Below are 15,468 nucleotides of genomic sequence, written 5' to 3' on the forward strand. Positions count from 1 at the left end.
TAAACTTTGAGTAGAGTCTTGGATGGGGGGTGGGGGGCATAGCCAAAAACAAAGGTTGAGAATGGCTGATGTAAAGGACGCTTACTGGGCCTCCTATCCCTTTAAAAGACAAATGGAGGGATTAACGTTGACAGTTTTTTTTCCTCTTGGGCAGCAAATAGGGACGACCAATCTGATAATGTCCGAATCAACTGACTGAGAAAGTGGCAAAGGCAGAGCCCCTTATAGAGGAATTCTGAATCTCTTCCCCTTCCCCCTTTCAGACCAACATTTCATTTTGTCCAGCAACTCAGCCCAAATGCTCTTTCAATCTTTTGATGAATTATTCTTGGAATTGAACCCACTTTAAAAGCTCAAACACTGGCGGATTTTTACAGGAATTGATGGAAAATGGTAGCCAAACCGTGGCTCCTGGAAATACGTTGGCTGAGACAGGAATCATACGAGCCATTTCTCATAATGTTAACTTTAGTGGATGTGGGCTGCAATCATTTCATTGAGTGAAAACCCCTGGGACCAGCCATCTAACACACAAGGACTGCAGTAGCTCAATGAGCTTGTTCACCACAAACTTCTCAACCAAATCAAGGATGGTCACTGATATTTTCCAGTTGGCTATAAAAAATTGTTTTCCTTCGCAATGTTAATTTCAGTTTTGGTAAACTGCCGACCTGAAATTAACTACTTTTATATGGAGACCATATGCGTTGTTACCTTTAAATCATAAGTCAGCATTAAAAATGTGCAAGACAATACTGTGTCTTCCCAGTGGGATGGTACAGTGCAAGGTGTCATTGCAAACTAAAGTTGGCCACACATAATTACAGCCCTCCAAAAAAAATGCACTGCTTTGGCAACGATGTACATGCTTGTGACATAGGTGAAATAACAAATAGAAACGTAGTTCAAAACACAAAAATGTGTTTATACTGTTTAATAATTGATCTTGGTTATAAACTGCAGCATTAATTGGATAAACATTCATATTTTATCCAGGTTTCCAGAAAACCAAACCAGCACTGAGGGAAAAAAATTCTGAAAAAGACCAGCAGAACTGAAAATAAGTAGAAACCAAGTTGGGACAGTGGCAGGCAATGAATTGCTCATGGTCTGAGTGCAAGGTTTAATGAAAGACACACAGGGACCATCTGCCGGTGGCTTGCAGTGCAGGACCAGTAAAATAAAACATTGATGGGGCTTCACTTCTAAATCTTACCCACATCACAAGCAGGACTGGTCCTTGGTATAATTGACATCAGAGTGCTGAAGGCTAAGAGAAGGGGAGGAGTTCAATTCACAGTCAAGATGGGAGATGAAATGATTTTTTTTGAATATTTTATTTAAATCAACACATATGATAATTATAACAGTTAATATCAATTCATAATGTTACAGTGTTGACAAATATATGTTGATAATATATTATAAAAAGAAAAAAACGAATAAAACTACTGGGAAAAAAAACTAAAAAAAACCCTTAAAAACCAACTAATCTCTCCCTCCCCATAATTAAAATCTAAATCTAAAATACATAACATAACTCTATATTAATTTGGATGTTTCAGATGACACTCAAGGATCCCAAAAAGAACATCTTTCCAAAGACAATTACTCATTTAGGGAAAGCTTCACTGGTTTGGGAGAATTAAAAACAAAGAAAAAAAATTATAATTTTAATCTCATTATTCTATCTTACGGGCTCCAAACTTATAAATTGTGCACAATTGGTGAGATGCTCATCCAATAGTCCACATTATATTCTGGGTAAAACAGATGAGCAAAGCTCTTTCAATTGCACATAACTGAGCTGACACCAGATCAAATATTACAAAAGGTTGCTTCTTAAAATAATGTTCATTTAATCCAATTTACCTTTTGTCAAAGGCTGCTTACAACAGGATGCAACAATACCAAATAAACCGATTTGGCAATGGTGTGACCAATCCAAAATAAATGTAAAATACAACATCCTAGTAGAATTTGAAATGAGTCACAGCGCAATAGAACAAAATGAATCATCGCTCATTCAAGATATTGTTCATGTTTGCTCAAAGGAAGGACCTAAGTGGAGTGACATGCATTTCTTAATTTTGAAACAGACTATACAGGTAAGAGTAAAAACATGCATGTAATTTTTTTTCATGTCTAGCAGTTCTCAAACATCTTAAGTTTATAGTATGTGGCTCTTACGTTAAGCAAGTTTGGCCATCCCTGGGTTAATATTTCATCAACACCTGACACATATCCATGGATACATCTGATCCAGTCCCTGACATTTATTTACTCAAGTTGGGATCTCACTGGCTTAATATCAAATAAAATTGTCAGAGTTTAGCAATTAAACGGGACTTACTCTCAAGCCTTGGACAGATTTAGGATCAGATCAGGTCTCTCAGCAGATGGACTACCCAGAGAGTTCAGCAGTCTTGGTGAAATTCTACAACACTTACAGCAGGAAATCATTCATTGGATCTTGCGTTGAATCAGACCCTGCTGCAGGATTTGAGATTCAACTGATTTCAGTGAGGTTGGGTGAACCGAGGATTGGGAACCAAAGGCAGTGGCCTTTAATATATCATTGCAAATTCCTCCCAGTTGGGCAGCCTGCAAACAGCTGGATAAGGGGCTCCCCCAATTGACAGGCATGTTTCATGGGCAGGATTTTGTCACCAAGGTGCCATGCTACATCCTTCCCCCACACATGCACCCACATGCTTTCTTTCACTTTCCCTTCCTACCCATCTCTTTCTCTTTGGGCAGCATGGTTGGCGTAGCGGCTATCACAATGCTGCTTCAGCACCAGTAATCAGGACTGAGGTATAAATTCTGCGCTGCCTGTAAGGAGTGTGCGCTGCAACGAAAGTGCTATGATTAATCTTTACTTATAAAATGTATATTTCTTAGTAAAGTTAGTTTTGGGTGGATTCAGGGTCGCATTTACAGATACCACGGACCTTTATGCCCAGAAACTATTTTATATATACCCACACATGCATCCACCCATTTTCTTTCACACTTCCTTCCTCCCCTCTTTCTCCCTCTCAGTAACTCTCAAAAAGATACAGTACAAGTCCGAATATCCAGATTACTTGGGGGGGATTGGGTCAGTCTGGATTTTTTGATTTTCCGAATTCTTGGCAAGACATCTATGGAACTTACGCCTTGCAAAGATGCATACAAAAGTTGAGAATTATCGCAAGTCCAGATTCTTGGATGGTCCTGATTTCAGACATGTGTTTGTGAAGTCTGGATTCCTGGGTGATCAGGATTTATGGCACCTGGATTTTTGAACTTTTACTCTATCTCTTCTCTCAAAGTTTTGGTAATTTATCCCTTTTTCTCTTTTGGTTTTCCAGTGTCATAAAGTGTCAAATATGAAACATTTGATTGAGTTGTGGAACAATATTGATAGTTCAATTGAATGAAAGACATAATATCTAGGAAAAGACCTCTATGTCAAAAGAGGCTTATTCCTTTTCCAATGGATGACCAATTTTTGAGGATTTGGAGACGAACGGGTATTAAGAGGATTGAAGATTATTTTGATGATGAGAGATTTATAACATTTGAATGAATGAGGGAAAAAATTAATGTACCTAATAATACTATAATCATCGTTAAAGCTTTTTTATCTGGTAAAATAGGTTCTACTTTGAAGTTACCTAATCAAAGTGAATTAGAATTATTGATTTGTAACACTACTGTAAATAAGTTTATTTCAGTAATGTATAATTTACTTCAAACTAAGGACCAAAAAATTGGGGTGGATAAATCAAGATTAAGATAGGAAATAGATTTAAATACTCAAATAAGTGAAAGGGATTGGACAGAGTTGTGTAAGAAGAATATGACTAAACTTATAAATTAAAGATATAGGTTAGTTCAATATAATTTTTTATCTCAATTATATTTGACTCCAGAAAAAAATTAAATAGATTAAATCCTGCTGCGTCAGATTTACGTTTTAGGTATAGATCTGAGATCAGTTCTTTTTGTTCATTCAACGTGGCAATGTCCATAGGTTGCACAATTTTGGTAAGGGGTAGGTAATTTTTTGGAATGAATTACAGGGGTCAAATTCGCACAAGATACGATGTTCTTTTTATTGAGTAATATTAAGGCTATATGGCCAAAATTAAAATTAAATATTTATCAAATTGAATTTGTGTTAATTGCTTTAGTAGTTTCTAGGAAATGTACAGCAATATCATGGAAATCAGAAATAGATTTGGGCATGGAAAGATGGCACGCAGAACTTCGTAGTTGTATACCATTAGAAATAAATTACATAATCTGCGAGAAACATATAGTTTTTTTTTAAATATGGAGGCCATATTTACAAAATGTTGGTTTGCATGTTTGATTGACTCTCTAAAGACCTCACTTCTTGGTAACATCCAATAGACTTTATTGTATAAATGTTTTATTTTCTTGGAATTCTCCAGTTTTCCTTTCTTCCTTCCTTTTTCTTTTATGGGCAGGGTGAGGGATAGGAAATGGGAGGGTGGGGGGGGGGTGGGATGACATATGCCACATGTACAATTTCTTTTTAAATAATTTAGAATTAGATGTAATGCAACTACTATTGTGGTTTAAAAATTAGTGTCCAATAATACTGCTGTGAAATGCTTTGTGATAGAACCATAGAACATTATAGCACAGAAACAGGCCCTTTCAGCATTTCTCGTCTGTGCCGAACCATATTTTTGCCTAGTCCCACTAACCTGCACCCAGTTCATAGCCCTACATACCTCTCCCATCGATGTACCTGCCCAAATTCTTAAATGTTAAAATTGAGCTCGCATTCACCACTTCAGCTGGCAGCTCATTCCACACTGTGTGAAATCCCCCCACCCCCCCCCCCCAATGTTCCCCTAAGCCAGTGGTTCTCAATCTTTTTCTTTCCACTCACATACCACTTTAAGTTATCCCTATGTCATCGGTGCTCTGTGATTAGTAAGGAATTGCTTAAAATGGTATGTGAATAGGAAGGGAAGGTTGAGAATCACTGCTCTAGACCCAATTGTTACTGAAATATTTTGCTTGAGAAAAATTGTCATTGGCCCATTTTCTTCAGAGTTATGAAACTGTGCACATAATGAGTCAATTAGGTATAATTAAAACAGTGGTTTTCAAACTTTTTATTTTCACCCACATACCACCTTAAGCAATCCCTTACTAATCACAGAGCACCTATGGCATGGGGAATATTTAATGTGGTATGTGAGTGGAAAGAAAAAGGTTGAGAACCACTGTCCCAAACTTTTCCCCTTTCACTCTTAACCCATGGCCTCTGGTTTGGATCTCATCTACTCTCAGTGGAAACAGCCTATTTGCATTTACTCTCATCTATTGCCCTCATAATTTTGTATACCTCTATCAAATCTCCCCCTATACTTCTACACTCCAGGAAATAAAGTCATAACTTGTTTAACCTTTCCCTGTAACTCAATTCCTGAAGTCTGGACAGCATCCTAGTAAATCTTCTCTGCACACTTTGTATCTTATTGATTCCTTTCCTGTAGTAAGGTAACAAAAACTGCACACAATACTCCAAATTTGGCCTCACCAACACCTTATACAATTTTACCATAATGTCCCAACTCCTGTACTCAATATTCTGATTTATGAAGGCCAATATGCCAAAAGCTCTCTTTACAAACCCATCCACCTTTGACGCCACTTTCAGAAAATTGTGTGTTTGTATTCCCAGATCTCTCTGTTCATTTAACGTGTATATCCTTTTTTGGTTTTCCCCTCCAAAATGCAACACCTCACACTTGCCTGCATTTAATTTCATCTGCCATTGTTCAGTCCATTTTTCCATTTGGTCGAGATGCCTTTTCAAGCTTTGAAAACCTTATTTGTTGTCCACAACACCCCCAATCTTAGTGTCATCTGCAAATTTGCTGATCCAATTTACCACATTATTATCTGGATCATTGATATAGATGACAAACAATAATGGTTCCAACACCAATCTCTGAGGCACACCATAAGTTACAGGTCTCCAGTCTAAGAAGCAATCATCCACCACTATTCTCTTTGTTTATTGGTCAAAAGTTAGATTGCAAAGTGTTGTTTTCATCAGTGCATTATGACTGAAAAATCTATTTAGCCAGAAGAAATCTGGGTCAATTCAAGATTCCTTTTATTGTCAGTTAATAATACAAAAAATGTAATATTCATGAGATACTTGGTTTATCTAGTTTGAAACATTAAGATCAAAGAGAATTAGAAGCTCCTTTTATGGCAAGAGGAGTTAGTGAAGCTCTTAGTTCATTACAAAATGGTAAGTCACCCAGAGAGAATGGTTTGCAGTCTTTTTCCTTTAAATTCTTTCTCCAATTACATGCAAGGTTGGAAGAATATGGGGAAATTTTTGGATTAAATTTAATTGGGAGAAAAGTGAAATTATGCCTTTAGTTAAGGGTAATTATACTAATTGTAAAATGGTTATTAAATTCAGGTGGCCAGACACAGGTATTAAATATCTGGATTGATAATGATTTAAGAAATTTATATAAATTAAATTATTTACCTTTATTAATAAAATTGTTGAAGATTTGAAAAGGTGTAATACCCTACCTATTACTTTAGTAGGTAGATTAAATTGTGTTAAAATGAATATTTTCCCTCGAGTTCAATATCTTTTTTTAGCCGATCCCTATCTCAATTCCTCAAAAAACTTTTAAGGATTTAAATGCAAATGTTAGGAAGTTTTATGGGAAGGAAAAATAGCAAAGGTTTCTTTGGAAAAATTGAATTGGAAGTTTGAATTGGGGGGCGAGTTTACAACTTCCCTATTTTAAAAATTATTGTAAATCTGCTCAATTGAGATTTATTAATGTACTAGTTTAGATAAAATCCATGCTTAGATTAATATAGAATTTAGTAAGATAGGAGAAATAAATTTACAGGATTTTTATCTTTAAATGGAATTCTAAATTATTGATAGGAAATAGGGGAATGCCTATTTTGAAACATCTGATTGAATTATGGAATAATATTAATAATAATTAAGTATGAAAGGTTTAATATCTCAAAAGAGCCCCTCTGTCAAAATAGACATTCCATTTTCAATGGATAATTTTTGAAGACTTGGATGCAGATGGGTATTAGGAAGATCGAAGATTGTTTTGGGAATGGGAAATTTATTACATTTAAATGAATGAAGAGCAATTTTAATCTGTCTAACAATATTTCGTTACTATCAAGTTGAAACCTTTTCACTCGCAAAGTAGCTCTGAGTTTAATGTTACCTAATCAAATTGAATTGGAATTACTGATTTGTTATAGTAATGAAAATAAATTTATATTTCTGTAATGTCTAATTTACTTTAAAGTAAAGCCCCCAAAATAGGGGTGAAAAAAAATCAAGATTAAAATGGGAACCAGATTTAATTACACAAATAAATGAGAAAGATTGGATGGAACTATGTAGAAATAATAATATAAAAATTATAAATGCAAGATGTAGGTTAGTTCAATACAATTTTTTTTGCATCAAATTATATTTGACTTGCACAAAAAAATTAAGTAGATGAAATCCTACTATGTCAGAATTATGTTTTAGATGTGGACATGAGATTGGAACTTTTTTGCATTCTACTTGGCAATGTCCTAAAGTCAGACATTTTTGGTTGGAAGTTGGTAATTTTTTGGGATGGATTATGGGGGTCAAGTTCACACAGGATCCAATGTTATTTTTATTGAGTAATATTAAGATTATAAGACCTAAATTAAAATTAAGTATGCATCAAATTAAATTTGTGCAAAATGCTTTAGCAGTTTCCAGGAAATGGCAATATTATGGAAGTCAGATATAGATTTAGGTATGGAAAGATGGCATGCAGAACTTTGTAGCTGTATTCCATTAGAGATGATTATGTATAATTTACAAAGTAAATATCACTTGTTTTGGAAAATATGGCACCCATATTTACAAAAGGCGAGTTTGTACATTTGATAAACTCTCTGAATCCAATTTCAGAAAATTATGTGTTTGTATTCCCAGATCTCTCTGTTCGACCACACTCCTTAGTGCCCTATCATTTAACGTGTATATCCATTTTTGTTTTGCCCCTCCAAAATGCCCCTCCAAGATAATAATGTGGTTCTTGGTGACTGCCAATGTTAGAATTTATGTTATAAATGCTTTATTCCTTTGGCATTCTCTGGTCCCTCTTTCCTTAATCTTTTTTTCCTCTTTTTTTCTTTTTAGGGGTTTTTAGGGGGAGGGGAGAGAGTTGGCTTTTTTAATCCCTTTTTTTGTGTACCACGTCTAATTTTTTTGAATTTAAAAAAATGTAATTAATATAAATAAAATATTCAAAAAAATTTGCTTGTCATAAAGGCAAACAATGCATGGCAACTGTGAAATTCTACTGGGGATCAGTTTGTAAATTTCACACATCATCACAGCAATTTTGACATCACTATTATTCCCTATTCAAGCTTCTTCATGGAGCACTGAGACAAAACCTGTCCTAAGGTATTTTTGTTGAATAACTCAACACAAAATGTTCATGTCACAGTGCTCAGGTAAATGAAAACTTAGCTGAAGCCTCCTTTATCTGTTCCCCTAAAATGCCGCCACAACTCCATTCAGTCTTGTGCCTTTCTCTCCTCCAAACTAGGTCCCTTCAAATCTCATCTTCTTGCTTCATTAGATCACCAGTCTCTCCCACCCCATGCATCAGTATCTCTTATACCTTGATGTTGGTGACCATTGCAGATCCACTAATCGACCTACCACCTCTGCATTCAGCCATATCCACCAGCTTTCTCAACTTCCTTCAACACTACTCCTTCCTACTGCTACCAGGCCAGTAAACCCCTACACCCATCTACAATCATCAATGAACATTGTCCAAAATCCCTTACCTTTCACCACCACTCTTCCTAACACAAAGAAGCAACACTAGACCATCACTGATGCCAGAAACTACAGAAGCCCCAAATCTAGCACTTTCAGGTTCAAGAACATTTTCCACCCTCCACCCCACCCCGCCAAACCATATTATTCTAAAACAGTAACACCAAGACCACCTGAGGTCCTGCTGCACAAAAGATACAGCGCATTTTCTGCATCACAGGACAGCTGCAAATGTATATATTCACTCATTTATTTATTTCCTTTCTTGTATAATTTCATACATTTTTTCTTCTTGCCATCTTTTGTGTTAATTAAATTGCAGTTAGTGTGTAATGTACCAAGGAAGCTGCAGAAAGTAAGGTTTTCATTGCATAACTACTCTGTATATGACAATAAACTCTTCATTCATTGATTTATTTGGTGTTTTATTGTTATCAGTACATGATTGATGCTCCAAACTTTGATCACAACTGAATTTTGAAGTGGGGGCCAGTGATTTCTCTAGATGTTTTTGTGTTGCATCAACATTATCCCCGCACATCCTTTTAGGGTGTAATAGACCTTGTGCCCATCATTTTAAAAAATGGGATTAAATATAAAAAATATTATTTTTATTTCAAATAGATTCCAAGTCAGATTTGTTATGAGTCTAGAGGACCCCAAAACCCAGCAGCAATAGAAATTCACCAAGACAAATGGTTATTTAAACAAAAGTTGCTTTTACTTTTCTCCAAACATAAAAACAGGATCAAAGTTTGACTTATTACTATTAACTTAACTCTCTTCTAATTCTAAGCACACATATATGTAATGTGTGTAAATGTTCAGGAAAGTTATTTCATTCACAGTCCAATCTCACTTCTCCAAGTTCACCTGTATCAGGCAATTCTTAGACTGTGCACAGAATTTAAAGTTTATGAATTTTCACCAGGCTCTCATGAAAACTTAAATGGTTACAGCTCAGAAGGTTCTATATGGTTTCAGAAAGAGATTTGTTGCTTGTTGAACACACACAAACTGATTTCCCACACTCAGTACTTCAGCGTCTTTTCAAAGAAATTTGCCTCATTTTGCGTTTTCAAAATTATAACCTCTTCTTCCAGGACGCCGCAGAGTTCCATATTTCAGAAGAAATACTTTTGTCACCCATTTCCTCTTGTAAGGACTAAAGGGGTTTTCAACAGGCTGAACTCAGAACTCACAACCCGTCTTCAAAATGGGGTTTTCCACCAACTTCCAAAAGCCACTGCAGAAGTCAATTTTTTTTCTCTCTCTGTCCCTCTTGTTTGGTCTTTTCCTCTCTCTCTGCTTGAAGCTTGTAAAAAAACAGAACCACTTGCAAGGCTAACTCAATCCTTGAAAGATCTTTATCGGTACTTTGAGCCTAGACTGTTTATTTGCACCTGCTTTTAAAATTCCTTCCAAAATAGTCCCATTGTTTTTTGCAAACCCACTGGCTTCAGCTAAGCTCTTGCATTTTAAATGAGATGTGAAGTGTTACTCTGTCTGTGGTGACCTACACTAACCCCCTCCCCCCACAGTCCCTTTAAAAAAATATTTATATCATATAAAATATAATATAACCCATAAAAGATTGCTCATACATCAATAGAGCAGTCCACATGAACACTACAGCAGCATTACCTCGTGGCTGACGTATAGTGAATAGTTAGCCCAATGTGTTGAGTAAGAAGGTTTACCTGAGCAGTGTGGTAATGATCCACTCCAATTTCCATCTGCCTGGCACACGCGACTGCTATTTCCAATCAGATGTCTTCTTCGATTGCAGTGGTATCGTACTGTCGAGCCAACTGTAAATTGGTCACCATAAAGTTCTGCATCAGGCGGAGTGCCAGGATGACCACAGACCACCACTGTGACAGAAAGATAGAAAATAAATATTTTAATTGAAATGCTTTAATATTTTAATTGAAGTTCATTAAGAAATGGCACAGTAAATAGGTGACTACAATATAAAAGATGGATCATGTTCTAAGCACAATTACAGATAGAAGAGCATACTACAAGATAATTTATACAAAGAAGACAAGACAGCCAAATGAAGTTCAAAAAATTGCTCAGTTTTTTTGCTCAATAATCTGAAGGAGGAATGAGGAAAACTTTTTCGTGGGAGGGAAGACTGATCATCTGAATTACTGCCAAAGACCATGCATGTGTGTCTTTCTGATTTCACTCTGATATCGCTTCATTTTTGCCATAATATGGTGTGAAAGCTGAGCAAAAGGCACAAATTCAGCAATATAATTGACTTAAGTAGAAAGAACCTTTTCTGAGTTATTAAAATTAAAAATGTATTTCCTTCTTAATGTAAATTTAATTATTTTAATTGGTTTGTGGTTCCAGTGTTTGTTATTTATAATTTTCTTAAAATATTAAATCTCCCCTTCAAATTAACATTGTTTTTAAAATGTCTTGCAAGGTCAGAGATATTCAAAGGAACTTGAGTGTGCAGACATGGTTTAACTGCTGCAAAGCATATTCTGGAGTCCAGAGGACCCCAAAAACCAGCAGCAATAGATATGCACCACAACACAGGGTTACTTAAACAAAAGAAGTTTTTAATTATATTTGAACAAGAAAACAGAATTAAACTTTAACTTATTACTTAAACTACTTACTTAACCTACCTAACCCACTTAATCTCCCTCTAATACTAAGTGCAACTGTGTGTAATGTATATTTAAGATTAGAAAAGTTCTTTGGTTCACAGTCCAATCTCACTGGTTGCAGGCAATCTTGTTCTGTGCATAGAAGTTAGCATTAACAAAGTTCACCAGGCTTTGGTGCTTAACAGGCAAATGATTACCACTCAGGAGGGTTCTTACTGGTTTTCAGAGAGATTTCTTTTCCAGGACATCCGCAACTGATTCCTTCTCAATCAGTCTTGCTGACAAAACTTGTCCCCTTCAGGGTTCTCCAGATGATCCTCTTTCTTTCAGGTCACCTTTCAGACCGTCAGTCTTCTCCTTTGACCAGGCAGCCTTCCAAAGTTTGCCAGCTTGTCCCTCTGGAACTGATTTCTGTGTTTCTCCTCTCTGTTTCACTCCCTTCCTCTCTGAGAACAAAACTGTTCTGTCCCTGCCTGCAAAGATCACATGCTCTCCCAGGCAAGCTGCTGTCATTGCTACTTTGTTGCATTTTTGCAAAAAGCATTCTACAAAAGTCCTGCAAATATTTGGTGTTTTAAAATGTGTGTGCAAGCTGCTCTAGCAATTCCTCCCAAGTCACCTCTAAATACTCTGTCACATTCATTTCCCAAAAGTGAGCCTTTGTGGTTCAACAAACCATGATGCTTTGTTGAACAATACTGGCTTCAGGATCCAAACTGCCACTGCATGTAATAACAGGAAAGGAAATGGGAATAAAAGTGAAACACAAAAGTCTGCAGGTCCTCTGATTGTTGTAAAATCATACAGAAATGCTGGAAGAACTCAGGCGGTCTCGTAGCATCCATAGGAGGTAAAGGTATATTACCAACATTTTGGGCCTGAGCCCTTATTCAAGGTATAAGCAAACAACAGTGTGACATTGGGAGAAAAAAATTGGAGTGGACAAAGGAAATCCACAGTGCCTCACAGAGAGCAGCAGAAATTAAGATGCAATGTGGGACTTTGGAGATGTGAAGCAACAACTCTAGTTCCTGTGCCATTGTTGATGCACCATTAATAATCACAGAAGACTAAAGTAGTGAAACTAATAGGGTTTTATTAACTATAGACTGGAGCAGCCGTAACCATCATTGACTGATGAAGGCAGAGCGAAGTAGGAAGATGAAAAGGGCTAAGGGTAGGATTGGTCTCAGGAGGCAGCCAATCAGAGCATAAAAGTGGTTTACCACATTCACCCCTCCTTTTTAAGAAAACTCCTGTGGGGTAAGAAGAAAATGAAACAAATATACATTTTACAAATCAAGTCTGTCAGGAGGTCTTCTATGTCACAGCGAACAACATTGCAATGGTGGTGGCACTGCATTAAAGTCCTGAGCAGCTTGTGGGGTTGGCCTGTCATCACTGGTAACAGTTTGTTGGGGGGGGGGGGGGTTAGGGAGTGTGGCACTGGTGCATCATGGGGGAATAACAGTAGCCATGGGTGGAGAGTGGTCAGCCACAGACTCAGGGACCCCTAAGGTAGCAGTGATGGGGGGAGGGGGGAGGGGGGAGGGAGTGTCTGCTGGTGGTCAATGGTGATTGGAGGGCCACCCAATGATGTCAGATCCCGCATCAAGGCCTTGGCTTTGCGCCCGTCAGGGAAGAGAACTTGGGTATACTTGGGGTTAGCATGGAGAAGGTGGAACCTCTCAGTCCAGTCAGTAGAATTGTGGTTTGCATTCTGCGCAGACCTGGCCATTTTTAGTTGTTGTCCGGACTTCTTCAACAGAGTATGGTAGGTTCTGAGCTGTAATAAAATGGAAACACCTATTCATTCCAGGGTAATAGAGGTTATTATGGAAGGTCTGCAATCTGTCCATTTGGACACTGGCACCAGTCCCACAGGATTGAGCATCCAGGGGCTCTTTAAGTTTACCAGGATGTCATAACTGTATGTGGACTTCGATTCTCCACCTAAGGATCTTATTGTTCTTGAGTTTTCCCTCTGCATATTATTAAATATGAATGCGACTGCTTGCTGATCCGTGAGGAGGGTGAATCATTTTTCCTGCGAGGTAGCGCCTCCAGTGTCATACTGACTCCACAATGGCCAGGGCCACCCTGTTGACTGAGGAGTGGCGAATTTCAGGGACTTGGAGGGTGCATGAGAAAAAGGCGATGGGCCTGCCCACTTAGTTGACCATGGCAGCCAGGGCAAATTTGGATGCATTGCTCTCCACTTGGAATGGTGTGGACTCGTCTATGGTCAAAAGCAGCTTGGGTCTCTTCTGGCAGGGGAAACATGGTGGCTTTGACTAAACTTTGTCCGCATAATTGTGGACCAATTAAGCATAGTAGGAGAAGAACCCTAGGGATCTCTTCAAGACTTTGAGTATTTGGGAGAGATAGCTCTAGCAATGGACGCACCTGGTCAAGGCCAATGATGCCATTCACGACCCCGCAGCCGAGGATGACTAGTTGTGCTGTCCGGAACACACATTTGTCCACTTCATAAGTTCAGGCATTTTTCTGCCTGGAGGAATTTACGGAAGTTTGCTTCATGATCTTGCAGGTCGTTGCTGCAGATGGTCACATTATCAAGGTACGGGAAAGTGGCCTGCAATTTATAGTGGTCCACCACCCACTGGAAAACTGAGACTTAATTGGTGACACCGAAAAGAACCCGGAGGAAGTGATAGAGGCACCTATATGTCTTGAATGCTGGTGGTCCTCTTGGTGGAAAGGGAGCTGCTGAATTCAAGATGATCATGGAGAATACCTGATATTGTGCAATCTGGTTGACCATATTGGATATGCGGGGGAAGCGCGGTATGCATTGAGCAGAATGTACCAGTTGATAGTATGGCTGTCATCCACGACCATCCTTTTCTTTAACCACAAACGCCTTGGGCCTCCAAGGGCTATTGATGGTCTCGGTGATGCTCTCGTCCAACAAACGCTGAACCACTGACTTAATGAACACCTTGCCTGCGGCAGAGAATCAAGAGAATTGTCTGCTCCTGGTGGCCACCGGCTTACAGTCGGGGGTGAGATTGGCAAACAGTGGTGAGGGGGGGTCAACCTTAAGAGTCAAGAGGCCACAAGTTGCACACAGAAGTTTGTCTGTGAACTGTTCATTGCAAATGGTGATGGTGGGGCGGATGGACCCATCAAATTTCAATATAACTTTCTGAAGTTGGCCAAGTAACAAGGGGGCACAGAGTTGTGGCATGATGAGTAGCCTCTATGTTTATAAACTATGCATTCAATGGTCAGGGTCACTATGCAGGACTCGTGGATGGCTGCCGTATATGATTTGGATGCAAGTGATATCTTGCGTTCGGCGAGCCATAACTTAAGGTTTTGGCGTTTAGAGGTATTGAGGTGAATAAAACTTCCCATACTCCCGCTATCGAATAAACAGTTCATAACGTGCCCCTTTTCCTGGATGTCCATCATGAACCAAGGAGCTTGTGTGGTGCTTCTTGGTTCAGGATGATGGAGGCCAGTATAGACTCACTGTCTGAATCGAATAGGTGCTCACAATCCAGAAATGATCACCCTCAGTCCTAAGAAAGCTGCCCTCACTGACCCCATGGTGTCATAGGCCTGAAAAGATGGCATTTGCTGTGCAGTCCAAAATGGCGGCACCCATGACTCTCACATGGTATCACTGTTTCACAGAGGAGATGGCACTGATCGCACTGTGCAGAGTGGCAACTGTTCATACGTGGCACTGCTAGGTTTTGCGGATAGTTTGGATCGGCAGACTTTGACATAATTTCAGCACCTAGCATATACCATCTTCTTGATAGGGCAGCATTTCCATGGGTGCTTACCTTGCCCGCAGATGTAGCAATTGGGGGGGGAGTCACCTGCAATGGTGGCCAAGGTCAAATCACCAGAGGAGTAGGACAGTGTCATTGAGCAGTCACTCGCTGCACAGGACAATCCCCCGTCCCAAGACAGTGGTGCACAAGG

The 15,468-nt window shown here is 38.5% G+C and overlaps 1 protein-coding gene across 1 annotated transcript in view; it reads right to left on the bottom strand.

The window, feature by feature from the left end:
• Positions 1-15,468, bottom strand: part of csmd2 (CUB and Sushi multiple domains 2) — a 539,567-nt gene that overhangs the window by 77,055 nt on the left and 447,044 nt on the right. Inside the window, exon 49 of the mRNA XM_069896324.1 lies at positions 10,579-10,752. Coding sequence (XP_069752425.1) covers positions 10,579-10,752 — 174 coding nt within the window. The remainder of the gene's footprint in view (positions 1-10,578; positions 10,753-15,468) is intronic.

The sequence above is a fragment of the Narcine bancroftii genome, chromosome 8 (assembly GCF_036971445.1).
Source record: "Narcine bancroftii isolate sNarBan1 chromosome 8, sNarBan1.hap1, whole genome shotgun sequence".
Lineage (NCBI taxonomy): Eukaryota > Metazoa > Chordata > Chondrichthyes > Torpediniformes > Narcinidae > Narcine > Narcine bancroftii.